The 25,438-nt window shown below is 38.5% G+C and overlaps 1 protein-coding gene across 1 annotated transcript in view; it reads right to left on the bottom strand.

The window, feature by feature from the left end:
• Nucleotides 1-12,029, bottom strand: part of LOC149802683 (GDP-fucose protein O-fucosyltransferase 3-like) — a 43,400-nt gene extending 31,371 nt beyond the window's left edge. The window contains exons 1-2 of the mRNA XM_089952063.1: nucleotides 11,867-12,029; nucleotides 5,345-5,390 (exon numbers count right to left, since the gene is read on the bottom strand). Coding sequence (XP_089808189.1) covers nucleotides 5,345-5,390; nucleotides 11,867-11,947 — 127 coding nt within the window. The 5' untranslated portion in view covers nucleotides 11,948-12,029. The remainder of the gene's footprint in view (nucleotides 1-5,344; nucleotides 5,391-11,866) is intronic.
• Between the last annotated feature and the right edge of the window lie 13,409 nt (nucleotides 12,030-25,438).

Genomic DNA, 25,438 nt, shown 5'->3' with positions numbered 1-25,438 from the left:
TTTCCAGATCAACTGAAAATCCATTTTGTTTTTAAAAATATTCTTGAGTCACAAAGTCATTTGTTTTATCTACTCAGTTCATACCAGAATCTTTTGTTCAGAAATTTATATGTATTCTGGTATTCTGTTTTGGTTTTGGATTTTGTCAAATTCAGTCTAATAATGGTTCTAAACTCAAATCAGCAATTGCCATGCCTCAAGACATATACATATTTAACTGTGCATGAACTTACCTGTAAATTTTTTTCTCCCCAATGATTTGCATTCATGTGGCCATTATGTTTGTGATTATTCTGAGTAAGACCTGTTGAACCCACTGCATATGTAGTGCCTATTGGGGCAAATGCCAGGGAAATCATTTGCATAGTTATTTCAATGGAAACAAAGTTCAGTACATGTACCTCATAATTTATTTATTCTTTATTTTTGTCCTGTAATATTACAACCTGTGTTGTTCTTTTTACATGATATTCAAGTTTGACTATGGACAAAATTGCAGCTCTAACAAACTGTTTCATGTCACAAAGTTCTTCTTGGCGGCATATGCTTTTTTTTGTTAGAGCTTTCTCAGTCTTACAAGTTAATATTGCTATTCAATTACACTGCTATTTAAGCATGTTAAATTTGCTCAACTATGTCTGTGTACAGTCAAAGGCTCTAAAAATGTTGGAATTAATTTTTCATAAGCACTTTTAGCATGTTATATTGACTGTATATTGCCTAGGAAATTTTTTTGTAAAACCGGTTTCATTCAGAATTCAAGCCTGGACTATATTTTAGAAAACTCCCTGGGGAGTTCTAGATTTTGGTACAAATCCTCAGGCACCACAGTTCATATTTTCATCACCAAGATTAGATCCAGACTAGGATTCCTTTTATACAGTTTCAAGTCATAAATATTTCTCTACAACAGCATGCATATCACATGATAATTTTGTTTGGCAAATATCCAATATTGCACACAAAGGTGCTATACTTCCTAGGTTCAATTTATTCAATTTAATAATTTACAGGCCATACACAACATTATGCCTGGAAGAGTTATTTGCCTTTTCAAGTGCCTTTGTCATTTGTCAACAACCAACTTGACATTGGATGCATGCTTTGTTCTATTATATTAAACATATCCATGTTAGCAACAGTGTCTGCAACAGTGAATCCACAAATCAACATCTTGACAAAAGTATCAACAATATAACAGACAGAAATCAATAATTTAATAAACAGCAAGTTTATCCCTTATTTCAAAACTCTACAAAATACCAACCACACAGATGAAAACTCAATCTATACTCATAATAATTTCTGCCTCTCATTATGTACAGTGAAATATTACTGTGTGTACAATGGCTTTATTATAGCAAGTGTCATGTGATCTTATTGATTTTTAAAGAATACCTCTCATGCAATTGTTAGGATAAAAATGCTAATTTATACAAGTGAGGCTGAAGGGTTATGAAAAATAATGGCATTAAACCTGAAAAATAAAACCAAACCAACTTCCCACTTTTTTAAACGAGGCAGTAAAGCTGTTTACAAACAGGAATAATGTGTTTTTAGAAGATTTTAAGTCAATAAAAAGCAAAGGTTGAGTGAAAATGACATAAAAAAAAGAATACTGCAGATAATCAGGAAGAAGTGTCAAAGAATATTTCAGTAAACATGACAGTTAATGACTGATTCATGAAGGGGAAAACATTATGCACAAAACTCTTAAAAATACTGTTAATCTTGATATGTGTCTGACATGTGAGATGGACTGGTGCAGATTCAATAGTCAACTACTTAATCTACCAGTCCTTCTAGGCCGATGGATGCATGATACAACACATGCAGTACCATACCAACAGCTAGGCTGATGGATGCATGATGCAACACATACAGTACCATACCAACAGCTAGGCATATGGATGCATGATACAACACATGCAGGACCATACCAACAGCTAGGCTTATGGATGCATGATACAACACATGCAGTACCATACCAACAGCTAGGCTGATGGATGCATGATGCAACACATACAGTACCATACCAACAGCTAGGCTGATGGATGCATGATGCAACACATACAGTACCATACCAACAGCTAGGCTGATGGATGCACGATGCAACACATACAGTACCATACCAACAGCTAGGCTGATGGATGCATGATCCAACACATGCAGTACCATACCAACAGCTAGGCTTATGGATGCATGATACAACACATACAGGACCATACCAACAGCTAGGCTGATGGATGCACGATGCAACACATACAGGACCATACCAACAGCTAGGCTGATGGATGCACGATGCAACACATAAAAGACCATACCAACAGCTAGGCTAATGAATGCATGATACAACACATGCAGGACCATACCAACAGCTAGGCTTATGGATGCATGATACAACACATGCAGTACCATACCAACAGCTAGGCTGATGGATGCATGATGCAACACATACAGTACCATACCAACAGCTAGGCTGATGGATGCATGATCCAACACATGCAGTACCATACCAACAGCTAGGCTTATAGATGCATGATACATACAGGACCATACCAACAGCTAGGCTTATGGATGCATGATGCAACACATACAGTACCATACCAACAGCTAGGCTGATGGATGCACGATGCAACACATACAGTACCATACCAACAGCTAGGCTGATGGATGCATGATGCAAAACATACAGTACCATACCAACAGCTAGGCTTATGGATGCATGATACAACACATGCAGGACCATACCAACAGCTAGGCTTATGGATGCATGATACAACACATGCAGGACCATACCAACAGCTAGGCATATGGATGCATGATGCAACACATACAGTACCATACCAACAGCTAGGCTTATGGATGCATGATGCATGCAGGACCATACCAACAGCTAGGCTTATGGATGCATGATACAACACATGCAGGACCATACCAACAGCTAGGCATATGGATGCATGATACAACACATGCAGTACCATACCAACAGCTAGGCTGATGGATGCATGATGCAACACATACAGTACCATACCAACAGCTTGGCTTATGGATGCATGATACAACACATACAGGACCATACCAACAGCTAGGCTGATGGATGCACGATGCAACACATACAGGACCATACCAACAGCTAGGCTGATGGATGCACGATGCAACACATAAAGGACCATACCAACAGCTAGGCTAATGGATGCATGATACAACACATGCAGGACCATACCAACAGCTAGGCTTATGGATGCATGATACAACACATACAGAACCATACCAACAGCTAGGCTTATGGATGCATGATACAACACATACAGGACCATACCAACAACTAGGCTGATGGATGCATGATGCAACACATGCAGTACCATACCAACAGCTAGGCTTATGGATGCATGATACAACACATACAGTACCATACCAACAGCTAGGCTTATGGATGCATGATACAACACATGCAGTACCATACCAACAGCTAGGCTTATGGATGCATGATACAACACATGCAGTACCATACCAACAGCTAGGCTTATGGATGCATGATACAACACATGCAGTACCATACCAACAGCTAGGCTGATGGATGCATGATACATACAGGACCATACCAACAGCTAGGCCTATGGATGCATGATGCAACACATGCAGGACCATACCAACAGCTAGGCTTATGGATGCATGATACAACACATGCAGTACCATACCAACAGCTAGGCTGATGGATGCATGATGCAACACATACAGTACCATACCAACAGCTAGGCATATGGATGCATGATACAACACATACAGTACCATACCAACAGCTAGGCTGATGGATGCATGATACAACACATGCAGTACCATACCAACAGCTAGGCATATGGATGCATGATACAACACATGCAGTACCATACCAACAGCTAGGCATATGGATGCATGATGCAACACATACAGTACCATACCAACAGCTAGGCTGATGGATGCACGATGCAACACATACAGTACCATACCAACAGCTAGGCTGATGGATGCATGATGCAACACATACAGTACCATACCAACAGCTAGGCTGATGGATGCATGATACAACACATGCAGGACCATACCAACAGCTAGGCATATGGATGCATGATACAACACATGCAGTACCATACCAACAGCTAGGCTGATGGATGCATGATACAACACATGCAGTACCATACCAACAGCTCACATGTCCTTATGGTCAGGCAAGCTACAGATCATTGTAAAATGGTTTCCCCACACTGCTTAAAGCACTTTATTGAAACTATGTCAGCTAGATACAGTATATGGTTGGTGTAAATGAGCAGTAAAGTTACATTTTTCTCATCTTGTCCATTTAGGGGGATATTCATTACAAACTGTTGACAAAAGGGATATTTTGGGGAATTCAATTTGCTATGGCTTCTCATGTCACGCCACTTGGAAAACAGGATTTTCCCTCACTGCTTAAAGGATCCTATTGAAACTCTGAAGGCTAGATATGTAGCTGATGTAGACACACATAGAGGTGTTAGTTTTTTCCTCTGGGACATTTCTGGGGACATTTCTTTAAAAAAATAATCAAAAAAGGTGCATTTGATGAATGGAGTTTGTCACTGCTCCTCCTCCCACACCACTTTTAAGATTTAATTGAAACTTTGTGACCTAGATATGTAGTTGGTCACAATGCACAATAATGTTTACTTTTTTTCTGCTAAAACACATTCTGGGGGAGCTTTCTTAAAAAATTGTCAATAAAAGGGAATTTTTACAATTGGACACTCACAAATGTGCTGAGGGTCCACAGGTGACGATTAGGTCTAAAGCACTCACCTTTATTGATCACTGCCATCTCACCTCTGTCAGCATGGAATTGGCCAATGTGTGTCTTTGAGAAAGCTTGCCAGTAGCTTCCAATGAGTCAGTGATTCTTACTGGGGTTTTCCCTGGTTCTTCCTCCACCATTTATACTGGCTGCCATGTATAGCCTATCTTGCATGGAGAAATGTTGTTAAACCCCAAACAATAACAACAAATATGCGGAAAACATTTTAATATTTCATTGCATCAAAGGTCTTGATGAAGGGGATGCATGTTTCTTTGCCATATAATAAAAAAAAAACATTTTAAAAAACATGCCAAAAGTGTAAGTATCTTCTTTTGTGTACAAGTGCAGTAAGACTGTTATCTGACTATACAGTTTATGGGACAAGGTCTATACTGTTAATGTTTACATGTCTGTACTTTTTTATTTAAGAAAGGACTAGATGCATCAAAATTTGCATAAATCAGCAGAATATACAAAAATATATTATGCAGTAAATTTATTATTTATTTTTCACAGAAAAAATCATAACAATACCTATCTTTGGTGCTTCATACTCAGTTCCATCAATCACGGACAAGTTCTAAAACAGAAAAAAGTTACATAACAATAAAGCTATTAATGAGTAAAGCCAAATTTCTCTCTCTCTCCTCTCTCTCTATGTATGTATGTATGTTGGTTGGTTGTTGTGGGGTTTAACGCCATTTTTCAGCACACGATAGGCCATATATGGCGGCCAGTATTAATGGTGGAGGAAGAACCCGGGAAAACCCCGGAAAGAACCACCGACCCACGAGAAGCTACTGGCATGCTTTCTCACATATCTACATTGGCTGAATCTGAGACTCGAACCGGCGCAGACAGAGGTGAGATGGCAGTGATCCGTAACGGCGAACGCTTTAGACCACTCGGCCACTCGGGGCCCCCCATGTATGTATGTATGTATGTATGTATGTATGTATGTATGTATGTAAGCTCTTTTCACCATGATGCAATGAATACCTCCATGTAGGATATATGCTAATCACCAGTTAGATGCAAATTGGTTCACAAGAGTTATCTCACTAGCTGATAATGCTTACAGAAACTATAAATTTTCAGAAAACAAATGGTATTTTCTATTGATAGCTATGTGAAAATTTTGTATTTACATGTATATGCATCACAGATAGAATAGGTAGATGTGTTTCTGTTAAAAAGGAAAAATAAAATCCTGATAACAAAACAAATTTTAACTGCTAAAGATATAATTATTCTTCCACTCTAGTATATGCATGTAGATACAATTCATCGCTGACTAAAATTATAGCACAACTGTCTAGTTAGTATACAGAAAACATGCTTATTAAAGTCCATGACTGACAACTGAAACCTGGAAATCACGGATTCTCGCTACAGAAATCTCTTGTAATTTAAAAGTATTTTTAAAAAGTCATTTATTTATGCAGAAAATCCTATCAAAATATGATTCTTCACAACAATTGGTATCTCAACAATTTCCTAACCCATTATCAAACCCCAAAACCTGTCCTAGACACAAACACACTTGCACAGAATGGACAAGACTTATGAACCTCTTCATCTGTACATAACGGACACCTGTCTTTCTGTTTAGGAATAACAAGATTTTCAAGATGGCTACTGTGGTAGCAATATTGGATGTCAGATCAGCACCATTTTCTTTTAGGATCAACTAGACATCATCAAGAAGTTTTTCAATTAAGGTGGAATAGCAATAATAATACTTTTAAGATGGATGTCTCATTTGGATGTTTATACAGCAACATTTTCATTAAGGACCAATTAAACATCATAAGAAGTCTTCAGATGAAAACTCTTTGATGAGAGGACTTTCCATTAAGAAGGAAAAGCCATAACATGATTTTCAAGATTCTGGTGTAGTGGCCATATTGGATGTCCGATCAGTACCAGTTTCATTTAGAAAAAAACTGACACCTTAAGAAGTCTAAGTGAAAACTCAATGCTGATATGCCCATCCATCCTGGTCTTAGTGAAAACTCCATACTGATATGCCCATCCATCCCGGTCTCATGCTGATATGCCCATCCATCCCAGTCTTATGAAAACCCAATGCTGATATGCCCAACCATCCATGTCTTAGTGAAAACTCCATACTGATATGCCCATCCATCCCGGTCTTAGTGAAAACTCCATAATGATATGCCCATCCATCCCGGTCTCATGCTGATATTTCCATCCATCCCGGTCTTAGTGAAAACTCCATACTGATAAGCCCATCCATCCCGGTCTTATGAGAACTCCATGCTGATATGCCCATCCATCCCGGTCTTAGTGAAAACTCCATACTGATATCCCCATCCATCCCGTTCTAAGTGAAAACTCCATGCTGGTATGCCCATCCATCCTGGTCTTAGTGAAAACTCCATACTGATATGCTCATCCATCCCAGTCTTAGTGTAAACTCCATACTGATATGCCCATCCATCCCTGTCTCATGCTGATATTATCCATCCATCCCGGTCTTAGTGAAAACTCCATACTGATATGCCCATCCATCCCGGTCTCATGCTGATATTACCCATCCATCCCGGTCTTAGTGAAAACTCCATACTGATATGCCCATCCATCCCAGTCTCATGCTGATATGCCCATCCATCCCAGTCTTATGAAAACTCAATGCTGATATGCCCAACCATCCCGGTCTTAGTGAAAACTCCATACTGATATGCCCAGCCATCCCGGTCTTAGTGAAAACTCCATACTGATATGCCCATCCATCCTGGAGGAGTAACTATAATAATTTCAAGATGTCTGTCAGAGTGGAACCATTTTTATACAGGACTAACAAGGCATCATAAGAAGTCTTTTGGTGAAAACCCCAAGTCGAAATGACTTTTCATTCAAGCGAGGTAGTGATGACAAGATTTTCAAGTTGGCTGCCATGGTAGTCAAAATGGACATTAGATCTGCACCATTTTCATTTACAACCATCAAGACCCTTGGATAAATGTGCATGTAAAGATTCATGGCAATGCTCAGATTACTTTAGGAGTAGCTGTAACAAACTTTTGCTAACAGACATATGGACCATAGACAACAGCAAACAGCAGAGCTCGCAGAGAACCTTAAGTTCTGAGTCATATGAAATTCTCTAACAATGCACATTTTCTCCATGTACTGCATCCCTATGAGGAACTCAAACTTGATGCAGGACCAACCTTAGAGTAACGCGGGCAAGGTGGTTGCCTTGGATCCCGGGTCTTTGGGACCCTGTGCACCAACTGACAACAAAAAATAAGGCATACTAAAGTAACTCCCCTGGCCAGGCCCTGCTGTGAGCATGGTGCATTAGGCATCGCAAACTATAAGGACAGGCCAGATTTAATGCTCTCTAAATCTTGACTATAGTAAATGATGCTGATAAAAATAATGACAGAACTGAGCACTTAGAGTGGGAACAGCAAATTTGCATGGTTTAAAATAGTGGTACCACATATGCATCGAGTACCAACTATTTCAGTTATGTCATTTTTCAAATTTTACTTTTATTCACTTTATTTCACTCCTTGTTGCTCAATATTCCTTAGAAGATTATTACATACATAATCCATGAAGTACACATGATAAAACCAATGTCAAAGTACATCAACATTTTTAGACAAACCCAACCTAGATGTGTGATCCAATGTAAACCTTACTGAATGTTGTGCAATAATGTTTTAATGAAAGCTCCACATATAAGAAGAAAACTGAACCTCCCCCTGCATTCATAATGATGGGACCCCAAATCAGCTTTTCATGACCCAATTTAGTGCCAGTTTGCCATTGCATATATCCATAGTAATTGATAATTTTCATCTGGAAGTTTTGTAATGACAACTAAAGTGCAAATCACTGAACAGTCCTGAATGAACATACTTTGGTAAAATTACTTTACTCAGAATACCATTACATTTTGTAACATTTAATATTTTATTTCAGATCAGTAAAGACATCTTCTGTAGTAGATAAGCAGGTTATACAGGCATTTGGTTCTATTTCAGCTATATGTCATGTTTTAAAATTTGATTATACATACCTTTAAACTAGGATTGTTTTATATTTCAACCCCAATCAACTGATATGCATTGGAAGATCATTTTATAACAAGCCCGATAAATACATCAAAATCAATATTCAAGTTCATCAAGATCTGAAGAACATGCGAACAATACACGGAAGCTGAAGGCAAGTGATAGCTATGGTGGCCATTCATCCAGTTTTCTATGGAACAGTATGGTTTTCATCTGGCCTGTCCACTTTTATTGTTGTTGTTGTTGTGGGGTTTAACGCCATTTTTCAGCACGATAGGCTATACATGGCGGCCAGTATTAATGGTGGAGGAAGAACCCGGAAAACCCCGGAAAGAACCACCGACCCACGAGAAGCTACTGGCAAGCTTTCTCACATGCCCACATTGGCTGAATCTTAGACTCGAACCGCCGCAGATAGAGGTGAGATGGCAGTGATCCGTAACGAAGAGCGCTTTAGACCACTCGGCCACTCGGGGCCCCCTGTTTTCTATGGAACAGTATGGTTTTCATCTGGCCTGTCCACTTTTAAATGTGATCATTGTTGCATGTGTGCAAAGAAGCATCCAGTATGCCAGAGTTCTGTCACTGGCCACCCTACTGATAGTAGACTAACAAGTGGTTCTCTGCCATTTTTTTATATTTACTGACATAACTTGTGGCAGAGAATAACCACATTAAGACATAACTAGTGCTGGTGTGTCAGCTTTGTTATGCAGGCAGGTTATCAAGCCACTTGTTACTAATACATTTATTTCAACTTTTCCAACTGACCTTTGAAATATATATGCCTATATCACCAGGAATTGACTCTCGCATGGAATGGATAACATGCATTGCTCTTAACTTGGGTGATGCTGCTTTCCACTCATGTGCCAGCAATTTAAATCCAAGTTCAACAGCTCATTATTACACAGGTGCTCTGTTTTGACAAGGAATAATACAAGAAACTGAATATTCTAAAGGATTCCATGCAATGATGCAATAGAAGAGGGATTATGCTTACCATCTGGATACAAAGTCAGTTACAATAAATTCATTAATTAGTAGTTAGTGGCCCAATAACCCACCTGCAAAAACAATGCTGACACTTTATCAAGAATTGTGTTTCCATGCAGTATTTGCTCTCCAATAAATCATGTCAGAAATAAAAAACACAAACACAAAAGAATGGAGAATTTGTTGGTTTATACTGATAGCTACAGTCAAAACTACAGAACTAAAAATTAGAACACAATTTCAGTAATATATTTAGCAATACAGTGCAAGGCATTGAGCCTGATATTTATGATAATAGGGTTGACGTCTTACTTTACAGGACTATATTCAGTAATGTACGCGATAACACATTGCAGAGCCACAATAATGTGTACACTGTTTAAAAAAATCTGGGGCACATCTAATTTCAGATCGGGACCCTAATGTATTCTAAGTGAGATGCCCATCAGGCTTATTGAAAAGAAAAATCTAATTTGCCTCAGAAACTTCAACAGTGCTAAAGAAAAGTGGAAATTGATTTTCAAGATGTTGAACTGCCATAACACAACATGTCATGGTAAAAACACAATTTTTTCTCGAAAAGCCCCTGACACGATCATGTTTTGAAAAAGATGATTTTTAGTAATCTTCAAAAATAGAACAAGAAAAAAAAACACTTCAGTATATGCCTGTTACATGTAGCATGTACAAATGGTAAACAGTCATGGTTCGAGCCGATGAAAAACTATCCTTTGGGCAATTTAAATAGAGGCAATTAAAAGGTTACAAGGTCAGGTATAAACCACCATTTCATATAATACTTAACTGGCAGATGACAGCTAGTGTGATATGTTTGAAGACTGCAGTGGGTGAGTCCAATGTGCTAATTTACATAGGTAAAGAACACAAAGTGGAACATCCCAAGGCCAAAAAAACAAAAATATGTGAGATTCCTATTGCACTGGTTTTAATATTAGGGTAGGTATTTTTCTTTTAAACATTTTATATTTTACAATGATTACTATATATAATGTAGTAAGCACTTCTAGTACCAGGCTAAAAACCAGCTCAATTAGATTCATAAATCAATTTTGGGAATTCTGTTTTGCAAAATTTCAGGGAGGGGTGAATGGGGGCAGTGCTGGGGTCAGCAACAAAAAACAGGAATGGTTGGCTGACCAGAAACACATTATTGTTCTTTTGTCCAATAAAGGTAAATCAAAGAGATGATCAATGCATGTAAGAAAACAAGTTATTACATATCAATGCCATGAATAAGAATGTTTAAGCCATCTGTATTAAAGATTATTGACAAGTTTGAGAATAGCGGCAACGATTCTTTGAAGTCAAATTTGAATCCATTACTCCATGCATAAAACGGAAAGCATGATTATTTCAGTTGTTGGAATAGTGTTTAAGTGTGATCATTGAAAGACAATAATAAACACACGCTTGTTTTTGCACAGCTGATCGTGTTGGTAAAGTATTACCACCCGTACTGGACAGGCATTTATTACTGCTGTATTACCTATAAAGCCCCCAATAAAGAACATATTGTGCCCCCCCCCCCCTTCCCCCAGTGAAATGGTCAGTCCCAAAAGTGATGCATATTCATTTTTCTATAAAGACAAGCATATCTTGTGATCAGACTGCATGATACATTTTTAACAATGCTAACGTCTTGGTCGTCCAGAACAACTCGGTTCTAAACATGATTTGCTCTGAGAATCTAGCAAAGAAGTTTGAATACCAGTACCATCCAGTCTCTAGCGAGTGTAGTGATGAACTGTAACGACACTTATAATACCTTCAAATCCACTCTTGAACCCTACCGAATGCATATTTGAAGTACAGCAATTGCATCTTTGTGTGACAAATAATATTTAAAAAGGGGACATTTTGGGCATAAGGAAAGTTTAGTCCGAGCTTGTGAAATTAGAGTCAAGGATTGTGATTTTTATTTTTTTAATTTTATATCGTCACCAACTGCGAGTCTAATTTCTTTCTTTTAGCATTGTGTACGACTTACTCTGTATCCTATTATGAGAATCATTAGAAATATAAATAAGAAGAGATACAGAAAGCAGCGAAAACATCGTCTTGAACCCATTGCTAAGCACTGTGCTGAATGCAGACTTGTAAATTTCTCATTTACATTTTCCAATATAGGAAATGTGAAATGTGTTTCCGCGTTGCTGCCGTCGGACGGTATGTGCGGTTATTAGGTACATTGTTTTAATTTTACGACATGTCTATTAAGGCAAGAATGTCATCACTATCTAAAATTTAACGATTTTTTTTACAAATGTAAATCGCACTGTTTTACATGTGTGTGTGTTCTTTTCTGTCACATGAATTTTATACATTTGTCAGAGAGATCTATAACACTTATTACAAACGTCTCTGCATACGTCGACAAAAATGTGTCATACATAAAAAAAAAGTACCGTTCACACGATCATAATATTACACGTATGTAAAACAGGTCATTCATCTTTTACAAATTAAAAATAATTGCACATTTTTGCATGTGAAATTTTTCAAATAAGCACGTGAAATATTAGCATATGATATATCAAATTTGTCACGATTTAAACGTGTAAGACTATTTGATATGCGTAACATTCCTGTTCACATGTACGAAAAAGCATTTCACATATTTGAAACAAATATAATTTTACACAGCTTGTATTATTAATTTAGCATTTGTTGTTATGTTTTTTTTTTTGTTTTTTTTTCTCTTGAAAAACTAAATTCCTTTTTAATAGTAGGTCACGAGCAATTTGCAAAATCCGGATATAGGCTTAAGATTACAAAATCGACATTTAGACATTCTTGTCGGGGGGGGGGGACATTTTTGTATACATTTTAACCGTGTAATAAGGCATGCGTTTGACTGAAACAAAATGTTTAGTAGGCAAAATCTTGACCGTCTGATTTCCATGAAGAATATGTTTCGTTAACTTGCTTCACCACGTCAACTAAATTAAATTTCAAGTGTCAACAATTGATTATCACAATGTTGGAAAAGAAAAATTAGCATTCAAAAATGGCACTGTTGGGAGATATGGAAATTTATCCTTAAATTTACCCACAGAGGAAAAGGGGAATTTGATATTAGGATGGCAATGTGGAGGGAAAGTGGATTTAAATTTGTGCATATTTATGGGAGCTGGTTGAAGGGAATTGAGCATGACGGATAACATAATGGGAGACAGAAGTATTAAGCAGACGAAGGTCCTTAGATAACAAAACTGCATACATGATGACAGACAAATATTGTGACAGAAAGACCAACATTTGTCTTGACCGATAAACACCCTACCTAATTACAGACAATGACGTGGTATTAAAAATAGATGATGATAGACTGCCTAGCTGCACTAAAGTTGCGTCAGCGTTGCTATATTATGTTTTGGCAACGTCATTTTGCAAATCTGCTGGCATGCTGTTACAACGTTGCCGTTTAACTTCATAACATAACATTCATACAACCTCATGACAATATTCAAACTCTACACTGGAATCTGTGAAGACTGAAAACTATTTATGTTCCTGATACACATATGCCTAACTACATGTCAGATCTCCTTCTGCTGGGATCAACAAATATCCCCACTCTTTCCGTCAAATTCAACAGAATTAGTTAATATGATCAGTCTGCCACCTTGTATAAACTCACGACCTCATAATCATAAATAGATGTAATTTAGGGGCCACCCGCATTCTGAACAGAGAATATGACATAATTAGGGTCTTCGTGAGAGACACATACACGCACACATGCATATAGGCACATAAATTGTCAATCAATGATTAGTATTCACCTTCTTTAATGCTGGAATGACCCTGAAAAGAGCCGCTATGTTTTATCCTGAGAAAGACCTTTGATTTTACAGCTTAAGGCAACTGCAACCTTAGGCTTTGCTCTGCAGTATGGCCAGCACGTTTGACTAGTTTTCTCCCATAACCTGTCTCTATTTAGAGAGCCTAAATCCAGGTTAGTCAGGTTTGGCTTTCCATTTTTATTGCTTGTTGCTTATGCTGCTGTTGCTTCTGTTCCTGCTAGTGCTATTGTTGTTCCTTATCTTACCTGATGCACTTCCAAAGATTCTTAGTCCGTATCCAATCCACTGTATTCTTTCCTTTTCTACATCATTCTGCTTTCTTCCTCTCTCTCTTCCAAAAGGTCATCTAGAGTCCTTTACGCTGCCTTAAGTTAACTCCACCTGCCTCAACCAGTATTCTATTGGATAGCAATTTTGACTCCTCTTCTCGGTTCAAAAAGCTTTCCACCCTCTGCAGAAAGAACAGAGTCGTGTATAATATATCCAAAATACTTATCTTCACTGGTTCACGATGAATGACAAGACTGACTTACTAAACTTGGATTTTTTTTTCGTGTGCGTTATTCGGGCACGTACGAAGCGTTAATGTCCAAACCGTGGACAGGGAAACATATCGTTGTTGTTGTTTGTAAGCGGGTGTCACGCTACCCACGGTCCATTTTGTAGAAACGTTACACAAAGTCCCCTCTTCTTGCAAGAGGTGTGGGTTGGCGGATTGTACCTTCTTTCAAGGTGTCCACTTAATTTGGTTTTCGTTATCTAGAGGTTGACCGCCCTCGATATAATTGCCCGGTTCGAGTAAATATAAATATAAGTGGTGAAACTTATAGGTGGAATAGATAGAAATCTGAGCAGATATATAGAACAAACCAACACGAGCCCACGTACATGTAAATAAACAGTTTCATCAATTACATAAAACAACTGTGAGAATTCATTACATCAGGAATATACTCTGTTTTAGATATAAAACTTTCACCGAATTACAAAATAAAACACAGATATATTTAAATAAAATAGCCGATCTGTTTTACTTATAGATTTAGTTCATCATAGGATCGAGTGAACAATCCAAGTCAATGCCTTGTACGATTGCATAACCTGTTTCTCAGGTTCACTCTACTTCCACTGTAGCTGTTCCTTCGACTTTTGTCGGTCTTGCCTCTTTCGGTCCTCACTCTGTGCGTAGCACGTAGATTCACAGATATGTCACAGGATACGTCTCGGAATACGTCTCAGAGTTCGTCTCAGAATTAATACGTCGCACAATACGTCGCAGGAGCTATTTTCTCCCTTTGAGCTTTCAGCGTTCCTCGCTTCTACCGCCAAATTTGTTCGTCGGTTTTTTCTCGACAACAGTTTTACGAGAGAATTTCTCCCAATTCTCCCGGAGTATTTTTGACTTGTTATCTCTTGCAGAAAAGCTTAGACTGATTAAAATTTTCGATATGGCGATATTAAAACTAGCAAATTTAGTGTGGGAAATAAGCCCCTTATTTGGCATAACCAATCAGAATCAAATATATTTGCCGCCTTTTTCTAGAGGCGCCAAAGTTGGGGTCAACTTGACCTTCTACGTTGCGACTACAGGTTACTGAAATTCTCAATTTGTGACAGTTTTACCATGAAATCAAAGTTTACCGTGTTCCTAATAATCCGTCTGGCTGCTGTACAAACAAATGCTTAATTAAGAATGAAATTCTCCCCTCGAAAAGACATTACCGATCATGGCAGTATGGCGATTTGATACGCGCCTGTCCCCATAAATCTAATTAATTGTTCTCTGATCTCAACTAATGTGTTCTTCATAGATCGCCAGAAATTTGCCCCTTGAAATTGTTGTTGTTGTGGGGTTTAACGCCACTTTTCAGCACACGATAGGATATACATGGCGGCCAGTATTGATGATGGAGGAAGAACCCGGGCAAACCCCAGAAAGAGCCACCGACCCTAACGCCACTATGCATAATGGAGCGGACCCAAGTGGCTAAAACATACATGTATTCAAATATAAATTATATAATTAGATCCATTGATATGGAAAACAAAATTTTAAATAAGCTAGATATTGAAATAATTGACTACATATGGAATTACAAGACCCATTATATAATAAAAGAGACTCTTTACAGAGTAAAAAGTAGAAGGCCTGGGACTACCAAGCCCCCTACTACTAAAACTTTCAAATATAATAAATAGAATGAAAAAAGTGCAACCCTTTACGGGGATAGCATGGCAGGTATATCTACTGGTTCGGCTTCACTATGAAGAACCGACCAGAGATATAAAAAATAATAAACTAATTAAAAAAAACTTGAAGTGCCAAGGAAATTTAGAAATATAAAAGAAATACTTTTAAAATATAGAAATAAAATAGAGCTATGGCAATTAGATACAGGAAAAACGTGTGAGTGGCTAAGAGAAGAAGTAACAAAAAGAATAAGATGTAGAGTAGAACAGAACAACTGAGGGATAAACTGGGAAGGAACTTATTAAAACTGGGGAAAAAATAAGATCTGTCAATATTCAAAGTATAATTTTTAAATAAATATCTACACAACGCCTGGCTTACAGGCGAAGAAGCTGTAAGACGTCGTATGATTAGAACAGTACCGAAATGTCCTTTATGTAAAGTAGCAAAAGTAGTGAATGGGGGCACTTTACGTACAATGGGAATTAGCATTACAGACCCCCCTGGGTTAGATTACGTACAATGGAAATTTAACATGGCGAAAAATCGTGGGTCAGATTACGTACAAGGGGAATTAACATGGCGAAAAATCGTGGGTCACTCTACGTACAAGGGAATTTAACATGGGAATAAATCGTGGGTCAATATACGTACAAGGGGAATTTAACATTACGGAAACCCCTGGGGCATATAGCCTCAAGAGAATTTAACATATGGAAATTGAACATGGTGGGTCTGTATAGCGTCAAGGGGAATTGAACATGGTGGGATTGTCTAGGGACAATGATGGTAGAGGGTCAAACACAACAGAGAAAGAAACATACATACACTAGTACAAGCGTGGGATTTATATATAAAGCATTACCAAGACCTGAAATCTTGCTGGGGTGTTCAAAAATTTGCATAATTGTAATGATGCTATAAATAGCTATAATCAAGGAAATGCTCAACGACAAAATGGATGTGACTAAAAGTAACGTTAAAATGACGAAATTGTCCCAGAATTTAAAGGAAAATAAACATATCCCCGAAAATTAAGTTACAATGGTTTAGACTAAAATGGATAAAATTAGTAACTACTTACAAAATCAACTTCTGTGACGATCGTGGATAAATACCTATGTATCTATAATCAGCTGAATGTCCTATGAAATCACACTATCTATTTATAGCTCCAACTTGTGGGTTTTTCCTTTGGAAAATCCCACTATCTTTTTATAGCCTCAGCTTCAGTGACGTTCCTGTTTATGAATTCTAGTATATATGTATAGCTACAAAATGTGGAAATCCCCAAGTCGATATTTATAGTCTCAAAATTTCCAGCGTCAGTGACGTCACTGTACTGAACACTAGGGGATAAATGGCAACAGTGTTGCAAGTGGCTGACCTGAATACGCGCTACTGTAGGTAGGAAGGTAGAGTGTATCTGATAGGGATAAAGTGAGTTTTATACGGACAAACAGAGACCAATAGACACACACACAAACACACACAACGTACGCGCGCAGACACACACACACACACACACACAAACACACAAACACACACACACACACAACGTACGCGCGCCGACATACTCACACACACACACACACACACACACACACACACAGAAACACACAACGTACGCGCGCAGACATACTCACACACACACATAAACACACACACACTATAAAATAGATCAAATTAGTAACTACTTACAAAATCAACTTCTGTGACGATCGTGGATAAATACCTATGTATCTATAATCAGCTGAAATTCCTATGAAATTCCACTATCTATTTATAGCTCCAACTTGTGGGTTTTTCCTTTGGAAAATCCCACTATCTTTTTATAGCCTCAGCTTCAGTGACATTCCTGTTTATGAATTCTAGTATATATGTATAGCTACAAAATGTGGAAATCCCCAAGTCGATATTTATAGTCTCAAAATTTCCAGCGTCAGTGACGTCACTGTACTGAACACTAGGGGATAAATGGCAACAGTGTTGCAAGTGGCTGACCTGAATACGCGCTACTGTAGGTAGGAAGGTAGAGTGTATCTGATAGGGATAAAGTGAGTTTTATACGGACAAACAGAGACCAATAGACACACACACAAACACACACACACACACACAACGTACGCGCGCAGACACACACACACACATACACACAAACACACACACACACACACAACGTACGCGCGCCGACATACTCACACACACACACACACACACACACACACAGAAACACACAACTTACGCGCGCAGACATACTCACACACACACATAAACACACACACACTATAAAATGGATCAAATTAGTAACTACTTACAATATCAACTTCTGTGACGATCGTGGATAAATACCTATGTATCTATAATCAGCTGAAATTCCTATGAAATCCCACTATCTATTTATAGCTCCAACTTGTGGGTTTTTCGTTTGGAAAATCCCACTTGTTTCTGTTTCTTCTCTTTTCTCGTAGGGCACTCTGAATTCCAGTGTCCTTTCTCCTGACAACGATATTAGGTATCTTGACTTTTGTCTCTCTTTCTTAGACGAAGCAGGTATTTTGGAGACAAATACCCATTTACCTTTGCAGATATAGCAAACTTCATTAGCACGCACTTTCGTATGACTCTCATCAAATCAACGACCAAAAGAGTAAGTTTTGTTGCCACTTTCGCCTGTGAATTATGCTTTCGTATGACTTTTAGCAAATATTTGACCAGCAGGTCGATCTGTGCTGACTCTTCCATCTTCTTGATCGTTTGAGAGTGGGATGAATACTCTGACGCTAAGACACTCTCCTTATATACAGGGACCTGCTGCGTATGAAACCTAGTCAAATGTAATTTTGCAATAAGATGAAACGATTTCATTGAGGAAGTAAAAGGCAATGATGTACCGTATCGCCTCACACAAAACCTGAAGTGTTAGCTCAGATCCGTGTCAGCGATTTCGAAGACGACATAACTGAGCTTTCATCAATGCTCTCCATTTATGCAACAAAACCACGAGTCCTGATTCACGCCAAAAGAAATTTCGTTCGGTCCATAAAAAATAGTATCACATCTGAGAAACGCAAAAACGAACTTCCAGAAAACTGAGAACGACGGCTTTCACCTACAATGTGAAATGTATGAGTTCAAGTAGTGCGTAAAACTTAGTCAAATTAAATTTTTATAGTCAAGACGAAACGATCTCTTTTCGAAGAAGAAAGCAGACACCAAGCGACAATGGCGATCTGTGTCACACAACACTTTTCAAAATGTATATGATCAGAGGTTTGTTCTAGCGATCTGCACGGTTAAATTAAATGTTGATGTATTTTGTAATAAGACGGACACAATTTCCATGGGATCGCCCATGGAACAATTGTTCGTGCATTAGTTTAATTTTTTAAAATATTTTTTTAATATAAATCGCCTATAGGATAGACCCAGTAAAGCATGGCCATTCTCGTCACTGTCTGAATAGCTACTCAAGTCAATTCGAAGTGAACGCGGTAAGAAAATAAGTATAGCCAATGAAATGGCTTACAACGGGTGATGCATTGTTTTGTTCTAGGACTGTGGCATAATAATCCCTATGTTCTTGCGTTGTTACCATTACAGTGCAGACAGACTGAAATGTGAACTTACAAGCCCTCTTTGTGTGTGTTGTACCATTTCTTCTTACCACATCAAAATACTGAGCGTCACAGTATTGGTTCGCGTTTTCAAGCTGACCATTTTTTTATATCTCACTTAAACATTTTAACATAAACACTCACACTCACATCGGTAGAGTCAGAACAGACGTGTTACAGTACTGAGGGGCATGTTATCTTTTTTTTTTTGTTTGTTTGTTTGTTTTTTTTTTAAACTAATAAATTTGGGGTTTGTATGAAGTAAAGAACTCAAGGATGATGACCCAATCTGTCTGTCTATTGATGCGTGTATTTACTTAAGAAGAAATATGACCTCTAAAACACAAAGAGATACGGCAAGCATGATTAGAATGAACACAACGATGTTTTCCTTCACGCCCGTGTAATTTAGAGCTTCAATCCTTTTTGAAGACAAACTTGGTCTCCTTTTGTAGGGCTTGAAATAATAAAAAACCCTGAAAAAATCTTAAGCACTTTGCTATAGATAATTTCATCAACAGACTAACAACATAAATACCGTTACAACACTAGAAAGCCTTAAATCTTCTATCAAAAAGAAATGCATGAAAAAATTAAAGATTAACGATAACTAACCAATGAAACCGAATTTAACAAAGGCAATGACATGTGAAGAAATGGCTCTCACTTTGGAAAGGTAGGCGAATGTACTCTGTCATGCACCATCAACTTGAAAAAAAATTATAAACAGAGAGAAACCTGAATTCAAAATTCAGTTGTTTTTTTTTTTTCAAAATTATTTCGTTTCTTTTTTCTTTTTTTTTTTTTTTTTTTTTTTTTGGAACAAATCTAAGCACTAATATAGAGTGGAAAAGGGAAAATGCACATACAAGCTTTGATATTTCTGAAAAAATGAGGGGATATTCCTAACGTTCATAACCACCTATGGACTTGGACTTTTCTGTGACTTATCCACAAAACAAGATGTACATATTTCTGGTCCAGCTGCAAGTGTGTGCGTGTTTTTGAAAATGGTAAAAATTGGATATACAATTTTCTCGTGACACATAAAGTGCAGAGTCTGTGCAAGTGTCAAAAGCCAGTCATATAAGTTTTGTATTTTGTACGGCTTGTAAAGATTTCCACTTTAGAAAATGTGAAGTATCACAAGTTATTATCACAAACAGAAGTAGAACATAGGGGCTTGCAAGAAAGAAAATAACCCAGACAGTTGGTGTCATCAAGAGTGCTAGAGACGGTACCCGAACTTGCTTGCTTGCTTACTTGAATTAAAGTGATTTTCGCTCGAATGGAGCATATATCACTGGTTTAATAACGCACCGCGTGATTTTTAATTACTCCTGGGGAAGGAAAGAGAGTCTCATCCCCCAGGCTTTTATGTACTCACAGACTACTTTTAAATTTAGCCACTCAGGTGTAGGACTAACTAGTCCTTAACAACCTGACTGAAAGGCTTTAAACATGAGTGGGAATAGTCTCACCACACACTCATTTTTCTGTTCGAGCGTGGTAAAGGAGGAAAAAGGTGCTCAAAGAGACAGCCATGGGTGTTAAGTACTCAACAAAACGCTAGCCCGTACTTATTTCAAATCAAGTCCCGTTTTTGCTAATGGACAGTAAAAAGTACCAATAATGTGTTAACCACTTGTGCAATTAGTTCAAATCTAACGAGTCTGTTAAATTTCCTACTTCCTAACATATCTATCTAATATTAGTACTTAGTGTACATAAAAATAGCCATACTGATCTTATTTAAATCATTATGTCTAAGAGACATATACCAGTTTGGTCACTGTTAGGTTTAAAAAGTTAAGTTTGTTGCGGTGTTCCAATGGGTCAAGTTTGTTTCGAGAATAGTTTAGTGAAGGAGGGATACCAAGCCAAATATGGTTCCCTAGTTAATAAAAAGCAATCTTTTGGAGCCCTAAAAAAGGCTGGTTTTTTTTCTGTTAGAAGGTAACACGTCTCTCTTTTGCTTTCACGTTCTTTCCCGCACTCCTAGTCTCATGAGTCTTGATATCAGGAAATGCGTAGCCATGATGGGCGGCAATGTAAGCAGCGGCTTCTACCAGTTGACTGAGGGGGTATCCAGTGTAGGTTTGTCTGTAGAATTGGGGAAGAACTCTGACCCTAATCCCCATTGAGAAGGTCTTGGTTTAAATGTGTCTAGAGATTTGTAGGCAACGTATTGTATGGCTCTAATAAACTACCCTGCTTGATCTAGTCCCATTTCGGTGTACTTCTCAACCGGGGTCAGCGTCCCCCTCCTCCTCCTCAACCGCCTCAATTTCCTCTTCCGGTTCTGATACTAATTCTTTAGTTGAGGTAGATAGTTTCAAATCCGCTGTTATGGTGTCTGTCGCTGTTATTGTTGCTGTGGTTGTTCTTTCAGCTGAGATTGCCTGTAGTATCGGAGTGAGAAAAGAAAGTTGTTGTTGTTGTAGGGTTGAACGCCATTTTTCAGCACGCGATATACATGGCGGCCAGTATTAATGGTGGAGGAAGAACCCGGGAAAAACCCGGAAAGAACCACCGACCCACGAGAAGCTACTGGCAAGCTTTCTCACATACCCACGTTAGCCGAATCCGAGACTCAAACCCACTCAGACAAAGGTGAGATGACAGTGATCCGTAACGGAGAGCGCTTTAGACCACTTGGCCACTCGGGGCCCCAGAAAAGAACGTAGTGCCTCCGATAATTACATTTGAGTTTGCCTTACCGTTTGTCTAACATAATTGGCCCTTTGTTTTTGCCACCACTCTTTCCGGGGCATGTTGTTTGTTAGGTATAGTCGGATGTTGACTAGATGTTATTTGTGTTCTCGAGGTGGGTGGAGTGCTAACTAGCTAGGTCTGCATTTCTTGCTCCCGCTACTGTTGCGTATATTTCTTCCCTCCACACCGAGTTCTGGGCCTAATTCTTTTAATTTCGTTGTACCCGAACTTACATTATCCATATTATCACCAACAAAAAAAACCGCACAAACCTAAAAGAAACACTCACTCACTTTTTTACAGAACATTACTATTTTTAAAATTTTGGTAAGCGACGGAAACGAAGGACTTAGAGTCACACTTTCTAACCAAGATAAAGAAATCATGTGCTGATAGACTCTTCTGTATTTTTTCTTCTAACTGACTAACATATCATAGGCAATGGAATGTTATTTCTTTTCGAGAGTATGGGGTAGCCCTGAATTTTTTTTTTTTTGGAACTTGAAGCTATGGCGGTCGCTTAGGTTATAAGATGGCGACCTACTCTGACGACAGGCTTTCTCACAGGATAAGGTATGAGTAGTGAAGGGGGGCACTTTACGTACAATGGGAATTAGCATTACAGACCCCCCTGGGTTAGATTACGTACAATGGAAATTTAACATGGCGAAAAATCGTGGGTCAGATTACGTACAAGGGGAATTAACATGGCGATAAATCGTGGGTCACTCTACGTACAAGGGGAATTTAACATGGCGATAAATCGTGGGTCACTCTACGTACAAGGGGAATTTAACATGGCGATAAATCGTGGGTCACTCTACGTACAAGGGGAATTTAACATGGGGAATAGAGTTTGGGCTTGTTTAGGGACAAGGGGAATGGAACATGGGATTTTTTTTCTTTTTTTAAAAAAAGGGGTAGGCAATTCAAAGACTATCTCTTTTCGAGAAATATGGCTGGCCCTGAAAAGGGCCTTTGGGTTTATGTTAATATTAATATTAACATAGATGGCATCTGTCACATCTTCTTCTTCTTCTTAAACTCCTTCTAACTGCCGGTCCATACACAAGTACCCTCTTGAGACATCCTTGTCTTTCTATATAAACTCTCCTCATCCATAGACTTGTATCTGTCCTATCAACAACAGTCCACTTGGACCGGACATACATGAGCATGTCCGTCCTGAACATCATTGTTGACACAAGGGTTGAAGATTCAACGTCGGTCCACATCTTGAGGCTCCGAGAAACAGGTGAATCAATGCAGTGAACGGCGCTTATTTATAGGCAGAGGTAGGATTGAAACGGATTGAGTTCATTCACCAATCCGAACACGCGTTACAAAATTCAGCCAGCCGCATCCAATCCGAAGAGAGCAGTCTGTGACGTCACTTAGTCAATATAGATCTGCTAGCGCTTGTGTGCAGTCAATCTATGCGACAGTGATTCAACATGACGGAAACTCAGAAAACGATCCAATGGGGTGCACCAGCAGCGGAGACCGCCCAAGGGAACCCGGACTTACTTTCAGAAGAGGTGAATTGGGATTTTGTGGATTTTCTCTCCTCGCAAGAATTTGTTCCGGAACCTTCGTTACCTTCTTCATTACCGCAAGTGGAGAATTTTAGACAGAGACAGAAAGAAGAATTGGAGAAATTTATACAACGACAAAAGGAAGCGGAACAGGCTTTTCTCCTACAGCAACAGCAACAAGAAGAAGAGGTAAGAAAAAAACAACAGCAGCAACAGCAAGAAGAAGTTACAGCAAAGAAAATAGAGGGTGAGAATCAAACGGTCACGGTACTGTTGGACATTTTAGCGGAGTTAAGAAGTCTGAAACAAATGTATCAGACTTCTTTATCACGACCGAAGAGAATACGACCTTCCCGAGCTAAACACGTCAACCCTGTGACTAAGCCTACCGTACCACCCTTAGTGATTTCAACCCAATCATTATCATCATCATCAACATTACGCAGTCCAGAAGTAGGCCTTGGCCGTGGCAAAGGCATAAGGCAGTTAAAGTTAATTGCTTAAACTCACCCCTTCACCATGAAGAAAAAAGGCCCTTTTCAGGGCCACCCACATTTCTCGAAAAGAAATACAATTTCAATTTGCCAATAACTCAAAAAAAAAAAAAACCACCCATTTTACCCTTATAGTACGTGTCTGTGTATGAGTGCGTGAGTGTACGTTCTTATTTTAAAATCAAAACTCAAAGACACTTACCTTATATCATTCATTTATTCTTTTCTCCATTTTTTACAATCCAATTCACAATTCACAACACAACACTTTAATAAAAAGTTCATTAACTTCTTCTTTCTCCTTTTTTAGTCTCTCTGTTTTTTCAATTTCTTCACCGTCTCACTCTTTTCCTCTTCTTTCTCCTCTCTTTCTTCCCTTCTTCTTTTTTTCTCCTGTTTCTTTTTCTTCACCTGTCTTCTTTCTTCCTCACAAGAATCCCTCTCTTCTTCTGAAGAATCCCTCTTTTCTTCTGACTCCTCTTGTTTCTTTTTGGGGCAATCTGGAGACCAATGTCCTTTTTCTTTACAATAATAACAGGTATCTTGACTTTTGTCTCTTTTAGTCCCTGTTTTTGTTCTTGTTTGACGGTCTGGACACTCTGAAGACCAATGCCCTTTCTTCTGACAGATATAGCAAGTATCTTGACTTTTATCTCTAAAGGAAGGAGAGTAGTCCGTAGGCTGGTCTGAAGAGAATTTTCTAATGACCCCTCGCAAAGCTCTGACGAAACGTTCCATCTGGTTAGTCTCTTCCATCGTTGTACTCGACTTGAGAGTGAAATGAATAGTGAAAGGACAAGACACGCACCCTTTTATATACGCTGGTCTGCTATGACTATAAAGAAGCTCATGGTGTTTGAACTTGAGTCATTTGACTTTTTGCTTTCAAGATGAAACGATCTAATTCATTCGAGAAGAAAGAAGAAAAAGAAAGTAAGAGGCAGAAACGTGATCTATCGCCTCGTACCAGGGCTGAAATCTTGGCACAAATTCATGCCAGTGATTTTGAAGAGGACATGAGTGAACCAGAATTTGAAACCTCTAAACTAAGTTCACCACCCTTAGTCAATCCTGAAAAATACTATTCCATTCGAGAGACGGAAAAGCGCTCCTCTAGAAAATTTAGAACCACGGCTTACAAATACACGGTGAAGTTTAAAGATTTCAAGTCCGACGTACCGTTGGAGAAAGCAGAAGTGTT

The sequence above is a fragment of the Sinohyriopsis cumingii genome, chromosome 3, assembly GCF_028554795.1.
Source record: "Sinohyriopsis cumingii isolate HCF-2022 chromosome 3, ASM2855479v2, whole genome shotgun sequence".
In the NCBI taxonomy this organism is placed as follows: domain Eukaryota; kingdom Metazoa; phylum Mollusca; class Bivalvia; order Unionida; family Unionidae; genus Sinohyriopsis; species Sinohyriopsis cumingii.
The sequence above is the reverse complement of the archived record's forward strand: the minus strand, read 5'-3'. Positions and strand labels throughout refer to the sequence as shown.